The sequence below is a fragment of the Parambassis ranga genome, chromosome 3, assembly GCF_900634625.1.
Source record: "Parambassis ranga chromosome 3, fParRan2.1, whole genome shotgun sequence".
Taxonomy (NCBI): domain Eukaryota; kingdom Metazoa; phylum Chordata; class Actinopteri; family Ambassidae; genus Parambassis; species Parambassis ranga.
This window is the reverse complement of record NC_041024.1, coordinates 1,330,279-1,351,457: the sequence shown is the minus strand read 5'-3', so window position 1 is coordinate 1,351,457 and position 21,179 is coordinate 1,330,279. Positions and strand designations below refer to the sequence as shown.

Here is a 21,179-nt window from a genome sequence, read left to right as displayed (position 1 = left end):
TGGGACTGAGGTAGGCAGGAAGTCACAGAAACATGTCGCAGGAGAGCTCGCCTGTCACATAAAGCAGGTCCGCTCTTTAGGTCTAATGTAATCACTGAGGCCTGGAGGATGGCGCTGGCTTGTGGCTTGTACTGCACCGGTTCAGTGAGGTCTGCAGGATTTTCTGCTCTGTTGTGTTGCTCTCCTTGTGTTTGTATGTTGTACCAAGCATCAGCACAGTGTGTGTGACTCTCTACCGCCCATGTCTCCCTTTGAGCAGCAGCTGCAGCTGTGTTTATGAGGAATCCTCCAGGAGGTGATGCAGCGTCTCTGCAGAGCACGATTACTCCAAAAGAAAGGACGCGTCTTTAAGTTTGACTCAGCAGTAAGCTGTCTAATCTGACAGCCTCCTCTTAACCACAACTATTTATTCTCCCTGCCACAGTCCTCTCTTCCTGGAATACACATGTGCAAAATGGTATCTTCCAGCTCTCGTTTCCTGCAGTAATCATGGCCGAGCCGTGAGACAGATCGGCGTCATTTGACCATGAAAACCAGCCGAGGAGAGGGCCAAGTTAGCTTCACCAGCCCGAGGTATATTTGCTGTGAGGGTGCATCATTCGGCTTATATTAGGTGCAGGGATTACACTGAAGAGACACGTGGGATGACAGTGAGAGGGGAGAATAAAGACGGAGAGAGAGGCGCGACTGCCATCCTAGCAACAGTTCCCCTAGCAACACAATCTGTCTAGAGAGGAAGGAGGCCGGTACTGCTGACACACTGAAGGTTATCTCCCAGCATTCCCATACACCCGCTCTCTCGCTCTCTCTCTCCCTCACACATACACACAGACGCCCTCTGGCCCAGAGTGGGCGGCTGCTGGTAATCACACCTTGATCGCCTAAATCTGACATGGTGGCCACTTTAATAGGTCAGCGTGGCGCAGAGCAGGGCCTGAGTTTATCAGAGCTGTCATCTTGTACGACAAGTGATGCAGGGAGGGACGACAGACTGAGGCGGCTTCATCAAAACAAAGCGGGGCGTGCAGGATGTGGGACATGCTGCTCAACAGGCTGCACGGGATGAAGCTTCCCCCGGGGAGCACGCCGCCTCAATCTGGGCTTCACTGTAGGGGGTTGTATTTATAGTCAGGAGGAGAGGCCTTCTTGTGCGACGCAGAGGCCGTCTGTCAGAGATTCATCTCTACTCAAAACTTTATGGGGGTCTGGCACAAAGGCACCATGGTGGAGATGGTCCTGTCGAGCTGCACTATCTGTGCCATGTGACATCAGCGCCATCACGTTTTATCTGAGAGCTGATGCGTCCTGTTCAGATCTGTCTCCACTGCGGCCTCGTCCATCTACACGCCAGACTTGCAGAAAGCTTCCACACGAGTACGGAGCAAAGCGCTGAGCTGTCAGCTGTCATCAGGACGTGCACCATTAAAAAGTCACGACAGCAGAATCCTGATGCTCCCCTGAAGACACGGCTTCTATTAAAGTCCATGAATATTCTGCAAGAATTTCTGTTTTAGTCAAAGCTAAACACATGCTAACTGCATGGTTGAAGTTCACAGGGAGTCACATGGTTCAGCCAATCAGCTGCTCAGTGTCCTATAAAGTGTCGACTTTCCACATGAAGCTGGTCATTAAACGTCCGGTTTGTGTAGTTAAGTGAGCTCTGTGCACAACCTTCCTGTTTCAGGATCACCAACACAGTCTACCGCCACCTGCTGTATGGAGTAGTCTCTGCAGCGTGCTAAAAAGAATCTTTACTTCCAACAGCAGCGACATGAGCTCACACCAGACTTCATCGCTGCTTTTTCTGGGCTTTAAATGAAACAGATAAAATCTATCCGTGCTGCACTTCCTGCCTCTGTTGGAAAGCCACTTCCATAAACATGTCAATATACTTCATCAATAACAAATAGATCCCGTTTTCCCGTCATTTCCTGCGCAGGGATAATATTCCTGGTATACATCAGGATGTTACTGGTGTTACCAGCAGCTCAGTTTATCTGTAAATTGTTCTGTTTTTTTTTGCCCCAAAACACACAGAGCAGGAAAACTCCAGCGCCTCATGCAGAATTTAACATCACCCTCTGCCAGTTAAAAAACAAACATGCATTATTAAAGCCCATAGAAGGACTTGATGTGAGTGCATTAGGAAAGTCACCTTTCCAAATAAACCAGAGCAACATTTCAATCTCAGAGAAAAATATGAGTGATGACACAGTTTGTTCCATCGGGGAGCAGAAAGAAGCGTCAGCACGGCCCCGTCTGCATTCAGGCTGAACTTTCCTTTCCAGCGGAGATTTCCCAGGGACCTTTAATGTCACACGGGCCTTCAGTCCACGGCACGGTTCATGTTTGGCCAACAAGTCATCAGTCATCAGACCAGCTTTGATAATAGACGCTGGAGATGGTTCACCTTGACCCAAAAAAACATCTTCCAGCATGTTCAGAGAGTCCTGCCAGAGGAAACCCAGCAGAGTGAGAGGGAAGTGTCGCTCTGTCCTTCACCACCTATCAGCACATTTTCACACAGGCCTGATAGCAAAGACTCATGAAGCAATTTAACAAGAAAAATCACATTTCACCTTGGTTTATTTTAGACAGCTGTGCATGAGAATTTAGAACAAATGACCTAATCGTGGTTTGAAGTCGGGGTTGGACTGTTTTTCACTGAAAAGACTCAAGTTAAAAACGTGCCTGGCCTCAGTAATGCTAGTTTACTTCATCCACACTCCAGAGCTGACCTGGACCAAGCTCCACACACACTGCCACCTTTGCCTCTATGTGGTTTAACCAGGAATTAAGGTAGACTCATACACTGCAAACATGGCGACAGCTGGAGGCTCCCACAGGAAAACAGCTCCTGAGAAACCGCCACAGATCAGTGCGGGGTAGCTACACATCACCGCAGCATCACACTGTAATGAAACGCCTGCACTGTACTACAACATGCAGCGCGTGACATACAAAACAGAGAACGCAACACAACAGTACACAAAGGGAGGACTGATCAAAGTGATGGTCTGATGATCCCTTGCAGTGGAGGCGTGAGCATCAAGACACTGACTGCAGTTCACTTAATGGCCACAGGTGTCACTGTTAACCCAGGTGCTCTGATTGACCTCTGGTTGACCTGACTGTGAACAAACAGGGTTTGTGAGTCTGTAGGTTGTGTCTGCTCTGTTGTCCACTTAACATGACGACTACTCATCTGTCATTGATGCAAATCTAATGAGTCTGTCCCTGTCAGAGCTTCAACGTCGTCTCCTCCAGGACAGACTGAGGGAGGACATGTCCTCAGCCTCGGTTCATGCTGGTAATTTAAATATCTGCAGGCCGCTGCTGGTCCGATGACCTCAAAGGCCGCTCATTCATGTCCAGGTTCAGCTCCTTTTACAGAGGATTCACAGTGGAGAACATCTCCAGCTCTCATACACGTAAACACAGGAGTATATATCCATCTTCATTTCTAATGAAGCTCGCACTGAAGTGGATGTGACAGCGGAGGAGAGGAGAGCGAGGCAGAATAACTTAAGAACAGAAGACGGTGGAGACCTTGGGATTCAACGTCAGGTACCATTAGACAGAAGTTTCACTTAGCTGAAAGGACACGGCTGCATCTTTAATCTGCTTCTTTCTACTACGGCTTTTCTTTCCTTATATGAGGAACGGTTAGTACCAGGAGCTGATTTAACGCAGAGAAGCAGCTTCATTCTGAATGTCTCCATGTCACCTAAAGGGTTAAATCTTGAACATGAACTCTGTGAATAAACATACATACAGTTTAATGTGATTTGAGGATGAGTGTGGTGTGTGCGGTCTTACCTGGAGGCATCGAAGCTGTCGTAGGAGCCCACAGTGTAATGTCTGAAGAGTTTCCGTCTGTCAGCACGGTCCGTTCGGGAATCTGCCAAATCACAACAGAACCGGATCAATGTCCACGTCCCACATGTGACCATTTACACACAGTGACAGCTCCAAACCATCAGCAGCTCACACTCCAAACCAGCACTCACACTCCAAACCAGCACTCACACTCCAAACCAGCACTCACACTCCAAACCAGCACTCACACTCCAAACCAGCAGCTCACACTCCAAACCAACATAACTGAATCTGACATCTGACAAACATTTTAGCAGCTCCATCTCCATGACAACAAAAACAGATTTTATTTACCATGAAGTGTTTTAATGTGTGTCTGCAGGACGTTATGATGTCACAGTGAGGATGACCTTTGACCTTTTTGTGAGAAGCTTTGGCCTGATCAGAATCTTAATCCTGGTCCTGAATAATGAGATGAGCTTTATGTTCACAGTGACTTTGACCCTTGACCTCCACATTCTTCTCAGCTCCTCTCTGCTGTGCCGCAGGTCAGGGGCTGCATCCTGTGGAGGAGTGTCCCTATCAGATGGGAGGGTCCGGTCCACGGGAGACTTTCCACATGTGGCCTTACAGCTTTCACTTGACAGTAACTTTTAAATGTTAACATTCCAGCTGCACCGTGAATCCTGGGGTGTGTTGAGCTGTGATGGATCCGCCCTTCCTGTCCTTCACTTCACAGGTTGCTCTGGTGTTACATCAATTGCAGCCTTCAAAAGATGGAGCTCATTTGAACATTCGTGCTGAATTAAAGAAATTCCCTAAAAGCATTCTGTAGATATTGATTATTGATCATGTTCACCAGGCCAGGCCTGTAACAGATGATCTTTGCAGCTACATAAAGAAAGTCCCTCATAAACTGCAGCTGATATGTTTCTGTAGGACTCAAACGCCTCGTATTCCACATGAGTTCACAGTGAAGAGCGGTCTTCAAAGATCCAGAGGGTGGCAATATTGGCTAATGAGTGCACAAAACAAAGAGGCCTGACCAGAAAAGAGTGTGCGAGCATTGATAGGGACATGAATGTTGTTATGACTGAGCTCACAGTTTAAATGGTTTCTAAATGCTCCTCTGGCTCTTTTATCTGTGATCAGACACGTGGAGGACACACAGTGAACTACGTTTTTATGAATGAAAGGCAGGAGGAGTCCGGAGCTGAACGTACATACAAACATACACCCAAAGACGCACACGTGACCTCCAGAGTGAAGACGCCTGCTGTCTCATCCGTCTCATCTATTTGTCCAATTCAGCAGCATCTCCTCCCCCTCCCTCCCTCCCTCCCTCCCTCTCTTTGCTTCCTTCACATACTCTCTCACACCAGCTGTCACACTTTCACAGAAACTCCATCTCCTCTGATCCGGCTTAGATCTTGTCATCTTTGCAGGAACATTTTTTTTTTCCTCTCTCCCTGATTCTACGTCCACAGTGTCAGATGGGAGGAGGGAGGCTGCGGCTGGAAGCAGAGAGCCGGCTGATAAAGATTAAAAAAAAGAAAGGAGGTTTGCAGCTTTGTGTGTTTTTTTTACAGAAATGAAAGAAAACAGAGTGTGTAATGAGAAAACTCACGGAGGAGGGGACAGAGACACACAGTCACACTCCATAGCAACTGCTGTCTGACTGCAGCCAGCTGGTTTCTATGGCCACACATCAATAGAGACGGTGCGCGCGCATATGCATAACTGATCAGGACATAAAGTATTCATATCTGTGAGGTGTGTGTGAAAACATGGACACTACACTGCATCTGTATTTGTGTCATTCTGTCAGCTGTTTATCCTGCAAGTGTGTGTGTGAGCAATGGATTCTGCCGGGCATCTGGTCCTGTCTGGGTTTCCTCCAGGTCTGTATTTTCCTCTCCTTCATTCAGATATCTGAGGGAGCGATGCAGGAGTGAGTGTCACCTGTGACACGCTGCACAGCTGTGACTGGAATTATAATGGAGGGTACTATTCAGCCGAGTTTGCTTTTGCTCAGATTATGTGATTTGGAAGCAGTCTTTTTTTTTTTTTCTTTTTCTTTTTTTTTTTTTTACGTAATCACCACAATCCTTCTCCGGTTGTCGTCTCTCTGTTTTCTGTCCGTCGGCTTTAGTGCACTTAAAACTGTTGTTACAGCTCAGAATGTGGCTGCAGGATTTTAGCAGGTTTTCAGTCACAGCCAACCTGATTGGCCGTTTTAGGACTGATGCAGGCGTCAGAGCTGCACTCTTCCTCCGGGTCAGCTAATTCAAATGTCCTTATGTTTATCTATCACCACAATAGACCCAAATGAGACGCTATCTATTCAACTCCAAACACAACACACGGTCACATTTGGTCAGACTGTCACTGTCACAACTTCAAACATCAGATTCTTTCATGGCTGGCAGTGTGTGTGTGTGTGTGTGTGTGTGTGTGTGTGTGTGTGTGGTGAGCTCAGACCCTTACACAACATTTTATGGGGCTTAACCCCCCTTCTCTGCCATTTTCCTGGCCGACTTCCTTCCTAATGAAAACATCTGTATTTGACAGGCACTATATTCATACAGCAGCAGCCCTGAGCCACATCCCTCGGCCTTACACAGATTTAAAGAGAGATTCTGGTCATTTGTTGCTCTCACCACCAGAGCAGCAGGTTCAAACCTCTGCTGGCACGTGTTCTGCATCCTAAATAATCTGCTCACATTATGACACATCTGGGATGATCTTCCTGCTACTGTGCTGTTAGCATCACATGAATCCAAATTAAGGCATCGTTAGGAAACGAAGAGGAACGTGTGCGTCTCTCTGTGCTGTACATTAGTGCGAAGCTTCAGGGTTAAACTCGTTAACAAAGCCACACATGCATTCTGTGATCTGCTCTGTGCCCACCACTGTGCAGCTTCACACACACTACAAAACACAAAGTTTAATTAGGCCTTACATGAGACATACACTGTGTCCATATAAAACATATGAAACACAAAGGGAAATGTTTCGTGACCTCACTGGACACATGCTGTGCTCATTAAAGCTAAAGTGTTGCAGGCTCATTAAGTGTGAGTGTGTGTTTGTGTGTACAGATGGTGTCGAGTGTGTGTCTGCAGCTGGTCACACCCACAGGTTGGAGGTGACTGGCTTCAGCTGAACGCTCCAGATGTTCCACAGAACCATCTGACTGCAGCCATGGAAACTGGCGCCTGAATCTCTGATGTCAGGGTGCATTGTGGGTAATGTCTAAGCTCTAAGTTCCTACACAGAATGAAGAGTTTTGAAGTGTTAGGAGTCTGACAGTCAGGTTTCAGTGTGTGCTGTTCTAAACAGATTCTTATAAAGCTGGTGAACAGCTGTCCTGTTGGCCTCAACCTGCCGCTGATCAGCTGCTGTTCGCTCTTCAAAGGAACCTGATTGATTAATTATTACTATTATTATTATTTAATCACACATTTTGAACTGAACAGAAACACTTGGTGGAAACCTGCTGTTGTAATCAGATGTCTTTCAGGCAGCTCAGTTTAACACGAGGAACACAGACTCTGACACTCCTGTATCAGCATAATCACTGAGCTCTGTGTGTGTGTGTGTGTCTATCTGTGTGTGTGTTTGTGTATTTTCCATGCATATATCCTCAAGTGCTCTTAGCGGTCCAAACCTGAACCTCGCCAAAGCATATCTGAGCAGGTTTTAATCCTGCAGCATCACGTCTATTGAATTAGAGGGATTAGAAGCTAAAGGTGTTTAACTTAAATCAGTGTCTGTGTGTGTGTGTCTGTGTGTGTGTGTGGGTTGTGGAGATGAAAAGGTAAGACGCATGACGCTGACAGGCTGCACACTTTACAGAGAAGAGGGCTGCTGTTACAATCATCCAAATGCTGAATAGAAATGTTTGGGATTTTTGGTAAAAGTGTGTGTGTGTGTTTGTGTGTGTGTGTGTGTGTGTGTGTGTGTGTGTGTGTGCAGCACAACACAAAACAGATTTTGTAGGATTAGGAGGAAGAAACGGTGGGATTAAAAAAGTGAAATCAGGGTGTTATTCAGACACAGCTGGACAAACACTGCAGTGAAGTGTGTTGTGGGACTAACCGTTCCTTTCTTAATGAATAAATAATGATGTCGGTATTGAATAATTACCTCTGCACATGAGCCAGCTTCAGGTGTAAACAGTTTGAAGTAGTCACACCTGTTAGCATGCAGCTGTGGGTTTATGAAACGTTCTCCAGACAGACTGTATAAGATCAATAACTGCCTCAATGTTCAAAAGACCCACTTTGGATTTAAGCTTCATACTAAGAATGTCTGAACAGCTGGAAACAGCTGCGGATCCTCCACAGCCGCCATGATGCATCCTGTGTTTCTTTTTTATTTGCACACATAAAGGCCGAGCAGCCGGTGACACAGTGAGTTTTACAGGAGTTACACACTGGCCTGTTCCTTGACAAGCAACACTACGTCCATTCTGTGCAGCCTCTCTGTGGGTTGCTAAGCAACCATATGGAGATGCAAAAGGGACGTCTGGGACGTCACAGCTTCAGGGTGTTGGTCACAGAGAAAGTTACATCAGAAGTAGCGCTTCGACAGAGCTCGTCATTCCTCTCTGCTTTTAACCTGTGAGCTAAGCTAAGCTAATTTTGGCTCAGGCTCAGCAGCTTATCTGTCTGTCTGTCTGTGTGTCTGTACGCTGTTATGGGTGTTATACAGCAGGGTGACATCAGTGTTTAATGCAACTGAAAATATATGTCTCAATTACCCAATTAACAGGCTTTATGTAGGTCATTCAGTGCAGCACACACACAGGTGACCCGTGGCCTTTGGCCGAGGCTGCCTCTGAACGGGTCTCTGCGAGCCACCATACTGTGCTCCCATTTTCTGACAGGCTTTCGTTGCAGGCAGACCCGGGGGCGATGTGGACGTGGCACAGTGTGAGAAAGGCTCCCTGTGCCAATGGCCTTGGGTGAAGCTTTAAAATAAGCCACCCAGAAGAGGGCAAACAGCCAGAGCGAGAGGAGAACAAGTTGCTCCCCATCTGCCTCCATCATCGCTGACATACTCAGCGAGAGCGGGGAAAGGCTCAGAGAGCGGTGGGTGTTGGGAGTTGACTCCGGCAACACTGTAGTTTGCGTTAATGTCAATAATTAAACAGTGCCAGTGAGATAGAATACCGGAGGATGAAAAAGATTAAGAAAGAAAGCAGGACAGGGAGGAGGATGGCGGCACGGCACAGAGTGAATGTAAGGACAAGGAGGACTGGGATGTTCGTGGGGGAGGGAGCATGGCGTGATATGTTCATTAGCCTGCACCCAGAGGACATCAGAGCACAGCTGAGTTAGCAGGGCAATGCAGCGCTTAGCTCTGTGCACCAGCGCCTGGGGAGACGGATAGAGACAGAGAGACAGGCGGACAGAGACACATTCAGCTCCGGCAGCCACGTGCCAGCACACTGCTCCAGGAGCCACTCAGCCTTAGCTCCGCCCCCTACCCTCTCTCCTCAAAACTGGGTAATGGCAAACAGCGTGTCCTACATACCCCCCCAGCAGCCCCAGGTGATTAGACTTACAGCTCCGCTCATCGCTGGTCTTGGCTGGGATCTCCTCCACACAATCGGCTGGAAACCAGCCCACCTGGCCGCGGGCGCTGCCCTCCCAGAAACCCCCTTCTCCGATACTCAGAACTGGACCGAAGGGGGGGTGGAAGAGGACAGAGGAGAGAGGGGAGGAAGATAGTGAAAAAGACATCAGCACAAACTGAGAGAACAGCACGTCCCCAGAGATCATTTAAAGCACTTCATTTAAATGTCACATTTAAATAGCTCTACGATATTAAAGCAAAGGCCTGCGCTACAACCACAGAGGCTGCAGGCTCAGCGTGAGGATCCCCAGCTGCTCCCAACAATCTGACAATAACCAGGACTTCTGGCTTCGACCGGAGAGCCCCAGATATGCTTTTAATTATGATTAAACATAAATGATGACGTCACAACAAGGGAAACAAGAATCAAACATACACATATCTTTATAAAAATATGTGCAAAGTGTATGTTTACTATAGAGAAGGGAGGCGTCTGTCTTTAGCTGAAAGCTAAACACAAACATGGAGGTTTAGGGATTTGGTCCAAAGCTGTGAGACAGCCGTGGGAAAGGCTCGATCCTCTTGCTTTTGAAATCATACTTCTACATTTAAATCTTCTTTTAGGCCCTAGATGGTGTAAGATTTCACAAAACATGTTCGGGCCGTCCCATTTCAGACCTTAAAAACAAGCATTTAATCCTAAAACTGATTCTAAACTGGACAGGAAACCAGTGGAGGGAGGATTGCGTAAGGTCATCCAAGGAAAACTTTTCACTTCTTATGATTCCGTTTAAAGGTTCAGTTTAAATGTTGCATTCACATCCTCCTCGATTCCTTCGTAAATAAGATATTTCCTGTTCATTTGCTGCAGACCTGCAGCGCCGGTGAAAGTTCTGCAGATGAGGAGGATGTCGGTGCGTCTGTATTTAGAGCCAGCAGAGCCCACAGGGAGTCATTTTCATCAGATATGGTAATGTGCTGTTTGATTTCCAGTTGTCTTGTTTTCAGGCACAATTATGAGACGAAGGCAGCGTCGAATCAGCAGCTTTATTTGCTTTTCGATTATTTTAACTCTCATCCTGGTGGAAGGTAAGAACATGTGTTTAACTAACACTGCAAGGTCACACATGCTGCAGTATGCCTGTGCTAAAAAGCGAGTAAACCTGAGCCCACGCTCCACGTCTCACCTTTGACTCTGTCCCCCTTGTAGAGGTTAATCTCTCCCTCGGCCTGGGCGGTGTACGGACGAACCACCACAAACAGTCTGCCTGGAACCGCACTGTACAGCTTCCTCCTGGTGCCCACTGCCTCACCATGAGTGCCGGGACTGAAAGAGAGAACACGACCAGACACAGGTCAGGACTGAAGACATGCACAACAACAGGAAGTCCAGTGTCCAGCCTCTGAACTCCGAACTACAGAACTGTGCAGAAAAACTGAGTGAGACAGAAATCAGCTGCAGATCAGACAGATACTTTCTAAATGTTGGTCATGTGACTGCTGCTCACATGTGACTCCATCATGGCTCCTGCTGGCTGCTGAGGAGGACTGGACTTTTAGTTTTTACTGAGTCTTGTTGGAGTGAACTCTTTATTTTTTGAAGATTTTTAAAAGTGGTTTGGATGAAATATTCAAAGCTGACGACAGATCAAGGATCATTGGAAAGTGTAGAAGTCTGATTCTTTGTGTTCTTATAGTCTCTGGCTGTGATGGACGTGTCAGTTTAACAATGAACATTCACTTTAACAACACAGGAGTTTCCAGTTTAGTTAAAGTGACTTTAATGCAGAGGAGACATTCAGAGGCCAGCGGCCACGTGTCTCGCAGCAGTAAGTGGGGCAGAATGTGGGCTGCACGGCTCTGACCCACAGAGCTGCAGAAGCTTCCGGGTAGAACACAGAACACAGTGAGAAGCACAGAGGGAGCTTCACTGGATTCAGGGATGTAAAGATGTAAGAAGAGCTGAAGACAGACGAGACACAGGAACCGGTCTGCTTCCATGGTCTGAGTGTGTGTGACTGTGAAGATGTGAGCACAGACCACGGTGCTGCTCGAGGTGCCTGACATGATAATGTAGCGCCACTTAGTGGTCAATGATAGGAGCAACACTCACCACAACAAATTCCACTTTAAAATGATGCAGAAAGGACAGATTCTCAGCTTTTAGAACGTCCTCCTCATGACAAGATCACTGATTATCAGCTGTTTATAAGGCAGATCCTTTTATGTACCTTAATGGTTAAAGGATTTTTAAAAGGCGTCTGTTTGAGTCGCAGAGACAGAAAGGGTGAAGAAGCAGAAACATGATGAAGCCAAATCAGGGAGTGAAAAGAAAGATGGAAATGGAGAAGAGGAGCGAGGGATTCAACGGGAGGAAGGAAATGGTTTTTTCAAGTAAATGGGTCACCTTGTCCTGTAGACCGCACTCCTCCTCAAACCTTCGTGGGCCTTTGGAGAGCTAACCCCATTCAGTACCTACTGAGAGCACGCTCACATTGTCTGAGGGAAAGCCACGGACAAAACTGCAACGGTGCACTCTGAGGCTGAAATACACCATGCTGCAGATCACGCAGCAGAAAGGCTGCCTGTCAAATGTTCGACCTGTGAACGCATCACAGAGTGGGTCAGCCTCCATCATGCATGCAGGTGCTGGTAAAACGCCGGGAAAGGTCTCATCCAGGCACTTAACAATAGCTGTGTCCCGGTCCAGGGGCTGCACCCACTGAAGGACAGTGTGGACACACAAGGTTGTTAAATGGGACGGTCTGGTCTGTGGGAGACTTCCTGTTTATCTCAACATGCTGCTTCTGTCACCTAGCAACCTGCAGCTGATGCCCACACTTTGTGACGTCTGCCAAATCTGCTGTAATTCTATGTAAAAGAATCTAAAACTGACAAGAGTGCCATACATCCTGGATGTGTGAGGCCATGAAGGATCCATTTTCAGACTCAGATGCCCACTGGCACGTTGTTACTAAAACAGATCTCCACCAAACATCTGTGAACCTGGACCGAACTCACTGCACCATGGAGGGAGAGGCCGGAGAGTATGGTCAAAGCTGACTCTTACATTTCCCACAATGCATCTGCAGAATGATTCTTCCCTGCCATCACTTCAAAAAAAGGGGCATTTATGAAACAGCGCAGTTACCGTAGCAACGTGGGACAAACATTTCCCACTCAGAACCGGGCCTTGCAGACCGGCAGGTTCCCACTGAGAGGGAGAAACCGTCAGCCATGTTTGCCACCCTGCTTTTTTTTTTTTTTTTTTTTTTTTTTTTTTGGCAATTACCCAGGTGGCTTTGAGGTGCTAATTAGACAGTGTTGATTAATACCAGCTGTGCATAATTTGAGCTATTATTGGCCGATCACCTGAGAGTAGGAGAGAGAGGGAGAGAGAAACATAACTTACAGTACAATGAACACTATTTTATTTCAATGTCTGTTTTTTTCCACTTTTGAATGTATGTATTAATAAAGAACTCTGGATCTGAATGTATTTCCATTACTGTGTGTTACTGTCTATACATTTATGTTTCATGTTTTATTTTATTGATTGTGTTCAGAGAGCTGTGTGTATTGGTCTGGTGGGGGGATTTTTCATAGAGAAGATTTTCCCTGTGCTGTAATGGTGTTTGGTTTATCCTCGCTGAATTTAACCTGTCTTTATGTGAAGCTGGGACACTGTAGTAAAATATTTATAACCTGCACATTTGTCAGTCTGGAGTCTAATTCTGTTGATTTCTGGACGGTTAGAGGTGACTGAACGGCTCCAGGAGCCACAGATCTGCCAGCAGGATGAGCTGCTGTATGTATTTCAGGCGTTATGATAATGTATGTCACAGCCTCGTGTCCTGACGCCGGACACATCTCATTTCTCACCACAGCTAGCTGAGGAGCTGTTGCCATGACGCCCTGAGGCTGACTGACAGCTGTCACTGTGTGCTTATTTGTGTCAGTGTGTGTGTGTGTGCTCACATGTGCGTGTGTGTTGCATTCTAACAAATGACATGACAAGTGGGAGCAAGTGGATGCCACACAGACGCTGTCATGTGTGTGGGTGGAGGTTGAATGGGGGGGGGGGGGGGGGAATGAAGAGCTTTAAAGGGCAGCAGGGTGGGGAGCGCTCTGACAGCTAACGGTCACACTTATTGGACACGGAGCAGGAGGATAACGTGATCTCTGCATCGGAACCTCACAGAATCTTAAAACAATACTGACGATGAATCGGTTTGAAAATGAGGACAGTGATCCAACCACAGAGCCTCGGGGGTTGAACGCACATAAATAGGTCCAACCTGAACGTCCTCTGTAGCGTCTGCTGTGTGTGCACTCTATAAGGCAAAAAGGTTGTGTTGTTTCAATGTTGTGTGTTAGTCCACCTCCCGCTGTGTTTAAGTTGGGACTATTTTCAGCGGCGGATGAACAAAGAAGATGCCGAACAGTCAGGCTCACTGCTGCGACCAGTGTGATTACACACATGATACGTTTTAGTGTTTCAAACTATTATTGAGGATCAGCTTCAATCATATAAATGTGACTCTGGGGAGTCCATTAAAAGGTCACTAATTGCCTGGTTTCTATAATAACTGGGCCGAGAGGAGCTGTGCTGTGAGTGTCCCTGATAACTAACCCTGATAGGCAGAAGGAGGTGTCAGGTTACAGACCTACATTATGAGTCATTTTGTGATCATCACGCTAGTTTGTCTTTTTTAGGGTTCAAGTGAAGGATTGAACCAGGTCTGGACCTGAAGAGTCAGAGAAGACTGCAGAGAAGACACCTCCAAACCAGACTGAGGTCTGCTAGAGACCACCTGGAGACAGAGCACACAGACTGAGGTCTGCTAGAGACCACCTGGAGACAGAGCACACAGACTGAGGTCTGCTAGAGACCACCTAGAGACAGACCAGACTGAAGTCTGCTAGAGACCACCTGGAGACAGAGCACACAGACTGAGGTCTGCTAGAGACCACCTGGAGACAGAGCACACAGACTGAAGTCTGCTAGAGACCACCTGGAGACAGAGCACACAGACTGAGGTCTGCTAGAGACCACCTGGAGACAGAGCACACAGACTGAGGTCTGCTAGAGACCACCTGGAGACAGAGCACACAGACTGAAGTCCTTTGGTCAGATGAAGCTGAACTAGAGCTCTGTGCTCACAGAGATGTTGTCTTCATGTGGAGACAGAAAGGAGAGGCTAGAACCCAAAGAACAGGCTTCATACAGTCAGACACGGTGGAGGCAGTATGATGCTGTGAGGAGGACTCAGTCAGTCTGGAACTGTGGATCCTGTCAGGGTGGAAGAATCATGAAAGAAGAAGACTGTCTGAATGTCTGAAAGAAACCCTGAAGCAGTCTACAGTCAGACTGGGTCTGGGTCCCGGTTTTCCTCTCAGATAAAGCAAACGTCTCTTCTAGTGAAGAACTACCTCCAGGAGAGCAAAGGGTTACTGACTGACCTGCACAAAGACCTGACTGAAATCTGAGGAGTGGACTAAAGACCAGAATCCATGCAGGAGACCATCAGATCTGGAGGAGCTTCAGAGGAAGAAGAATGGACCAGGATTCCTCAGGAGAATGTTCATGTTCTGCCTTCATCACATAAAGGTCATGGTTTGAGTTGGAACACACACACGTTCATGAGTTCCACAGCTCTTTTCAGCTACCATGGTAACAAATCCTACACACAACACACAACATGAAACCGGACCGATCCTGTTCACCCTCTACATGCTCCCTCTAGGAAACATCATTCAGAAGCACGGCACAAACCTTCACTGTTACGCTGATGATACCCAGCTCTATGTATCCTGGAAGCCCGAAGAAACAGAGCCAGACTACAGGTCTGAAGGTTCCCCCACCTCCTCTCCTCTCCTACTCTCATGAGGACGACATATGATCTATTATTTTATGTCACTAACTGTAAGTGTCTAGTCTTCCTCATGATGCCTCTGTCCTGTCTCCCTCTTCTTCTCCTCTCTCTCTCTCCTTCATCCTCTCTGTCCTGTCTCCCTCTTCTTCTCCTCTCTCTCTCTCCTTCATCCTCTCTGTCCTGTCTCCCTCTTCTTCTCCTCTCTCTCTCTCCTTCATCCTCTCTGTCCTGTCTCCCTCTTCTTCTCCTCTCTCTCCTTCATCCTCTCTGTCCTGTCTCCCTCTTCTTCTCCTCCTCTACCCGGCCGACTGGCAGCAGGAAGGTTCTCCTTATGAGCCGGGTCCTGTTCAAGGTTTCTTTCTGTTAAAGGGAGTTTGTCCTTGTCTGCTTGCTTTGGGGTTCAGGCTCTGGGTTTCTGTAAAGCACCTAGAGACAATGTTGATTGTGAAGGTGCTTTATGAATAAAACTGAATTGACTTGAAAGCAGCAGATATTTACACAAAGGTCGTTTCTAAGCCCTGATCAATCTCAATCAAAGTGTTTTCCTGCTGATGACTGGCTGTCAGAGACATCTGGGAGGCTGGAATCTGTTCATGTTCTGCATCATTTCAAAAATACCAAACTTCAGATTACAAACAGTGTCAGGCTGTGCATCAACACACGGACAAACTGATCAATCACAAGTCTCTCCAGGCGCCTGTGAGGATCTGTCAGGGAGGCGAGGTCGCACATTTTACCGGCTGTCAGCTCACAAACAACAGCAAAGCAGACGAACTTTCTCCGATTCAACAGGAGAAAAATGAAGAATCGCTTCTGCCGTCAGTTCACACCACAGCCGCCTCCTGCCGACGCTCTCCCTCTACAAGCCCCCTGAGTTTTTTAGTCATCTGTGTCAAAAGACATGATAGTGATGTTCATGTGACTGCTCGAGCAAAGGCAACTGTCCTCCCCCGTTGCTCTTCCCCTTCTTTCATCTCCTCCATCACTTGTCTTCCCTCAACTCCGTCCCCTCCACCCTCGCTCTAAACCCCTCATTCTCTGCTTTTATTCTCTCGTCTTCAGCAGCCTCCTCCTCCTCCTCCTCCTCTTCATCCCGCCCTTATTCCGCCACTGCACATCCTTTCTATAATGTATACTACATCTCTGCCTGACATTGGACAGAGGCTGAGCTACAGAGTGTGGGTAGTGTTGGTGCAGCAGAGTGCTTCCAAATGTGTCCATCTGCCAAGAATCAGGAAGAGGTGGAGGAGGAAGGGGGAGGAAGAGGGGGAGGAAGAGGCCAGAGAGCATGTGTCTTAATCGGGATTGACAGTTACATCGCTCTGAGATAACCGCTTGTCACACTTTAATCCTTCACCAATCACATGCTGCTGCACACGCCACGCACTGATACACAGATCCACGGTGGCTTTTCTGAATGAACTGACTCAGGTGACACACACACACACACACACACACAAACACACACACACACACACTATGCTAAGCTGGATATTTGACGCAGGTATGTGAGGCGCACACACTGCACACATCCAAAGTCGCACACAGTTGCAAAGTGTCTGCAGGCCACCATAGCAACGGTTGCCGTAGTAACTGGAGGAAGCCAGAGTCTTTTTGATGGCATGTTTCCCACAGAAACCGTCATACATCCCGCATGGGGGAGGGTGAGATAGGAGGTACACTGTACTGTATGTACAGTAAAGGCCAAACAATGCAGACAGCTCTCCACCTCCAGCTCCGTTACAGAGAGCAAATCATAAAATATGTTTTTCTTTGAAAGTTTTACTTGAAATCTTGTTTTTAATTTTATTTGCCCGCTGACAGACCTCTTCCTCCAACCCTGTGGAGCTTAGTTTAGGAGCTTTGTGCAGGAATTAGCAGGTGTGATATTAACCATGTTCTTTAACTCTTTTTGAATCTTACATCCAGCCAGGTGAGGCTGTGGGAGGTCTCTGGACAGAGAACTGAAACCTGTGTGGTAATTTCAGTGGTTTTAAAGGACATCCTGTGAAAAGAGTCTGATGGAACTCGTCTCTCAACCTGCAGGTGCAGCAGTGACAGTGATGGTATTTTCCTGGTGGGAGTGAGTCCCATCACAGCTGTGCTGGAATTCAACAGCAAAATATTGACAGTGAAATATTTGTGAGTCATGTGACCTCTGGGTTAGTCAGCGAGGAAAGTTGTGAAAATAAAAAAACAAAACCCACTGGACACACGCTCTGCAGCACGTTGCACAGACTCACCTGGGCTGCCGCTGTGAAGGCAGAGCCCGCCTGGACTCCTCCCCCAACCGGCTGAGGGAGGGCGACCGGCTCCTCGCCCCCCTCCCCATGGTCCGGACCACCACGGTGCCATTGGGGCTGCCGCTGGGCATCTGCTGGAGCAGCTGAGGTGACAAGCTGCGATGTAATGCCGAGGAGCCAGGCTGCGAACCCTGCTGGGGGGCCCGGTGTGGGTGGGGCTGGGCGTGTTGGTGGGGGCCCCAGTTGCCAGGAGAACCGTGCTGCTGGTACTGACTGACGTTTAGGTTGTTGTCACTGTTGGAGCGCAGCAGGACCCGTGGAGCCGACAGCGAGGAGGGAGACTGGCCGTTTCCGCTGCCGTTGCCAGACGACGGACCCCGTCTGCGTTTGGAGTAGGCTGGAGCCTCGCGGAAAGGCACTGCACAGGAGGCACAGGGAGGCACAGGTTAGTCATCTTCTACAGCTACAGCATTTAGTATCTTTGTTCTTTTATGAACACATCATTAATACAGCTCAGGTTTAAGAAGGGGGAAACTGTGGGAGTGGGAAGCTGAAAAGAGCCGTGTGTAGTTTAAGAAACGACTTTTTAAAGGTTTAAGATTTAGATTCAGGCTAGGAGTATTTCCAAAAAACGAGTTCAGTCTGGAAATCTAAACTTTATTCTACATCTCATCGTGTGAATCTGCTCTCTGTAAATTTAAGAAGCCATGACTGAGTCACATCTGACCAGCAGTCACATGATAAACAGTCTGATGTGTGGGCTTCCTCCTGTTAGTATGCAGAGAAGAACAGCTTTCTCCTCTCCTCTTTCAGACATGTCTGGGTTCTGTCTGCCTGTAGCCACGATTGTTATGTCCTCACAGAGGAGCCGATACATTATAGTTGCTGTTATTGTCAGTGGACACCCTGACCTCCAGCCAGGCTTCAGTCAGACCTCCACCGCAGTGGTCCTCTCTGTGTTGACCCCTCAGGTCACCACCAGTAAGAAGCCGCCACCCTGACCTTGGATCTGTTTCCACCCACAGCGTGGTCCTGGTTCTACCTGCTCCATGAACACATGGTTACACAGGCTGGAGCACAGAAAGCTTCACAATCATTCCAAATGGTCCACCCTCACTTACACCTGCTCCCCACCCAGTACAGCTGGAGCCCCCCCCACACACACAGCGATGCAGCCGCACCGTCACACAACGAACTACAAAACAGTCTGTTTGTCATGTAGCATCCATGCTGTTAGCCTTTGTAGTACGTGTGCACTGCAGTTATTTGTGTTGTCAGTCAGGCTGAGGGGGACACATTTAGAAACGCCACCGGTGCAAAACATGGAGCCACTGTGCAGCAGACTGATGTCACCACAAGACATACAGCAAGAAGCAGCAACCACACACACAGCCATCAGATTAAAGCCTTTCAACCCTTAGGGTCAGTGTCAGAGCCGGCGCAGCTACACAGCCGGCCCACTGTGGGGTAAACAGCCCCGTTTAGCAGTCCTGATGGTGGGACCATCTTAGAACAGCGTCGCTCACTGAAACCTGTTAAACAGGCAGGAGCAGAGGAGCCCGGCGGTGGAAACAGATCTGCACTGAGAGCTGGGACTGCTCAGCCCGGGCTGTTAGTGAGACTTTAGACGTGAAGAATTATTCTCAGTTAAAAGACATTTTCAGTGAAGACCATCAGCTCACTGTGATCTCAGTGATCCAGCTCTCTAAGTACAAAGGCAGCTGTGTGTAACATCTGTCAGATTATCAGCTTCAGTCTTTTTGCAGCAGCTATGACCAAGTTTATTAATTAATGTTGGCCACAGCGGTCAGAGAGTAGAGAGTCAATCAGTTTTATAACAGCAGGACAAAGTCAAATCAAACAGCGAGAGAAAATCACATTGAAGTGCAAAAACACCAGCAGCTAATGAGACTTGAACTGGCTGAGGATCCACCGCCACTCCAACCTCGAACATGTGAGGGGATGGTGCTGTGTGTGTTATCCGCACACATTCTTTGTGATGCTAATCAGAGCCGTCAGTATATAAAAAAACAGATGCTTCAAGTATAAAGCCTGTTTAAAGGGACAGGTCACCCCAAAACCAAACATCCTGCCCCCCCCCCGCGTCTTGCAGAGCTGCTCATCCGTCCTCTATAGTGAGAGCTGCAGAGATCTTCTTTAAGACAATGGAACAGATACCTCTCAGCATGACGTGTCTCTGCAGAGGTCATGACCTGGTTACTGCACAGACCTCATTGTGGAACTATTTTCTACCAAACCGCACCCATGGCAACTGTGTCACTGCACAGCAGGCAGCGATACAGTGAACATCCAGAATAGACTTACCTTCTCCTTCAGATCTATATGTTTCTCTCTGTGTTGTCAGACCTGCCCCCCCCCCCACACGTCATTTTTTCTTGATCGATCCATCAAAGTGTAATCTCACCATGACAGAGCGAGACACGCTCCAACACTACACATTTAAAACCAATGTATCACATGACATTACAGCAAGTCACACACACACAATGATGGAACTGTAACCGGCGATGGGCTGAGGCTGCACGCTGCTCTTCCTGTGACCATCATTAGCATGATTATGAGCATTACATGAGCAGAGAGCTGCTGCCTGCGCTGTACTGTCAGACTGGAGCAGAAATGGAGGTTGGCCTTGATTTCCCCATGGATACTTCCCTCCATTACACTGTGAGCGCCTGCAACCACCACCACCACCACCACCAGCAGCAGCTCTCCACGCAATTATGAGCGGCAGCAGAACAGGGCCTGCAGCCATTCCAATACTTGTGATTATGAGCTGATTAAAACAACTGAACCAGGCTAGCATTGTGGCCTGTTAGCTTCCTGGCAGCATGAACATCTGAAGAGGGACTCACTGAGTCATTATCACTTTCCCAGACTAACATCCCAGACCTCTCTCTCTCTCTCTCTTTCTACAACAGACGTGTTAATGAAGAGAAGAAGTGCTATCATCTAATGAGCTAGCACATTTGGGAGCTAGCGGGCTATCTGCGTGCATCCCTGAGGCGTGCGTGGCCTCCAAGCTGGTGGAGCTTCAGCTAAATGCATCGCCAGGTTCGCCGTATCTCAGAGACCAGTAAAGTGGAAGAGCTGAGCTTCTTATGTAAGAGTCAGAGAAGCAATCGGTGGAACCTATATAATCACATGGATGTCAGAGGTCAGAGAGCGTGGACGCACAGGGCTGAGATAAATGATGTCTTGACAATGACACACACACACAGGGGGAGTTCGCAACTTTAGCTGCTATAGCTCCATATTTGAGGAGATTCCTGTATGAAATGATCTGATCTATTATCTTTTCTTAAATTCAGATATTGCACCTGAATTTCTTTAGCACCACAAGCTGCGAGCCCTCCAATCCCATTATACAGGGAAGAAGGTGGAAATCTCCAGAGCTCTGCAACACAGCGTGGCAGCACACAGCGGGAACATCTGATTTGGATTTTAGTCCCTTCAAAATCACCAGGATCCCTCCTCATCTTTGCTGATTTTCTTGGACAACACGCTCAACTTAAATAAAAAAAAAACAAACACAAAATGTGGACCAGAAGACGAACAGAGCGGAGAAGAGTCATAAAGACACAGGCACATGGTTTCGCACATTCGTGGATTAACAGCTCTGCTGCTGACTAGGATAACC

General features: G+C 47.7%; 1 protein-coding gene across 1 annotated transcript in view; it reads right to left on the bottom strand.

The window, feature by feature from the left end:
• The window catches only part of LOC114433225 (SH3 and multiple ankyrin repeat domains protein 2-like), a 157,436-nt gene that overhangs the window by 33,230 nt on the left and 103,027 nt on the right, over nucleotides 1–21,179 (bottom strand). Inside the window, exons 11-14 of the mRNA XM_028401675.1 lie at nucleotides 17,522–17,939; nucleotides 10,590–10,729; nucleotides 9,392–9,505; nucleotides 3,820–3,901 (exon numbers count right to left, since the gene is read on the bottom strand). Coding sequence (XP_028257476.1) covers nucleotides 3,820–3,901; nucleotides 9,392–9,505; nucleotides 10,590–10,729; nucleotides 17,522–17,939 — 754 coding nt within the window. The remainder of the gene's footprint in view (nucleotides 1–3,819; nucleotides 3,902–9,391; nucleotides 9,506–10,589; nucleotides 10,730–17,521; nucleotides 17,940–21,179) is intronic.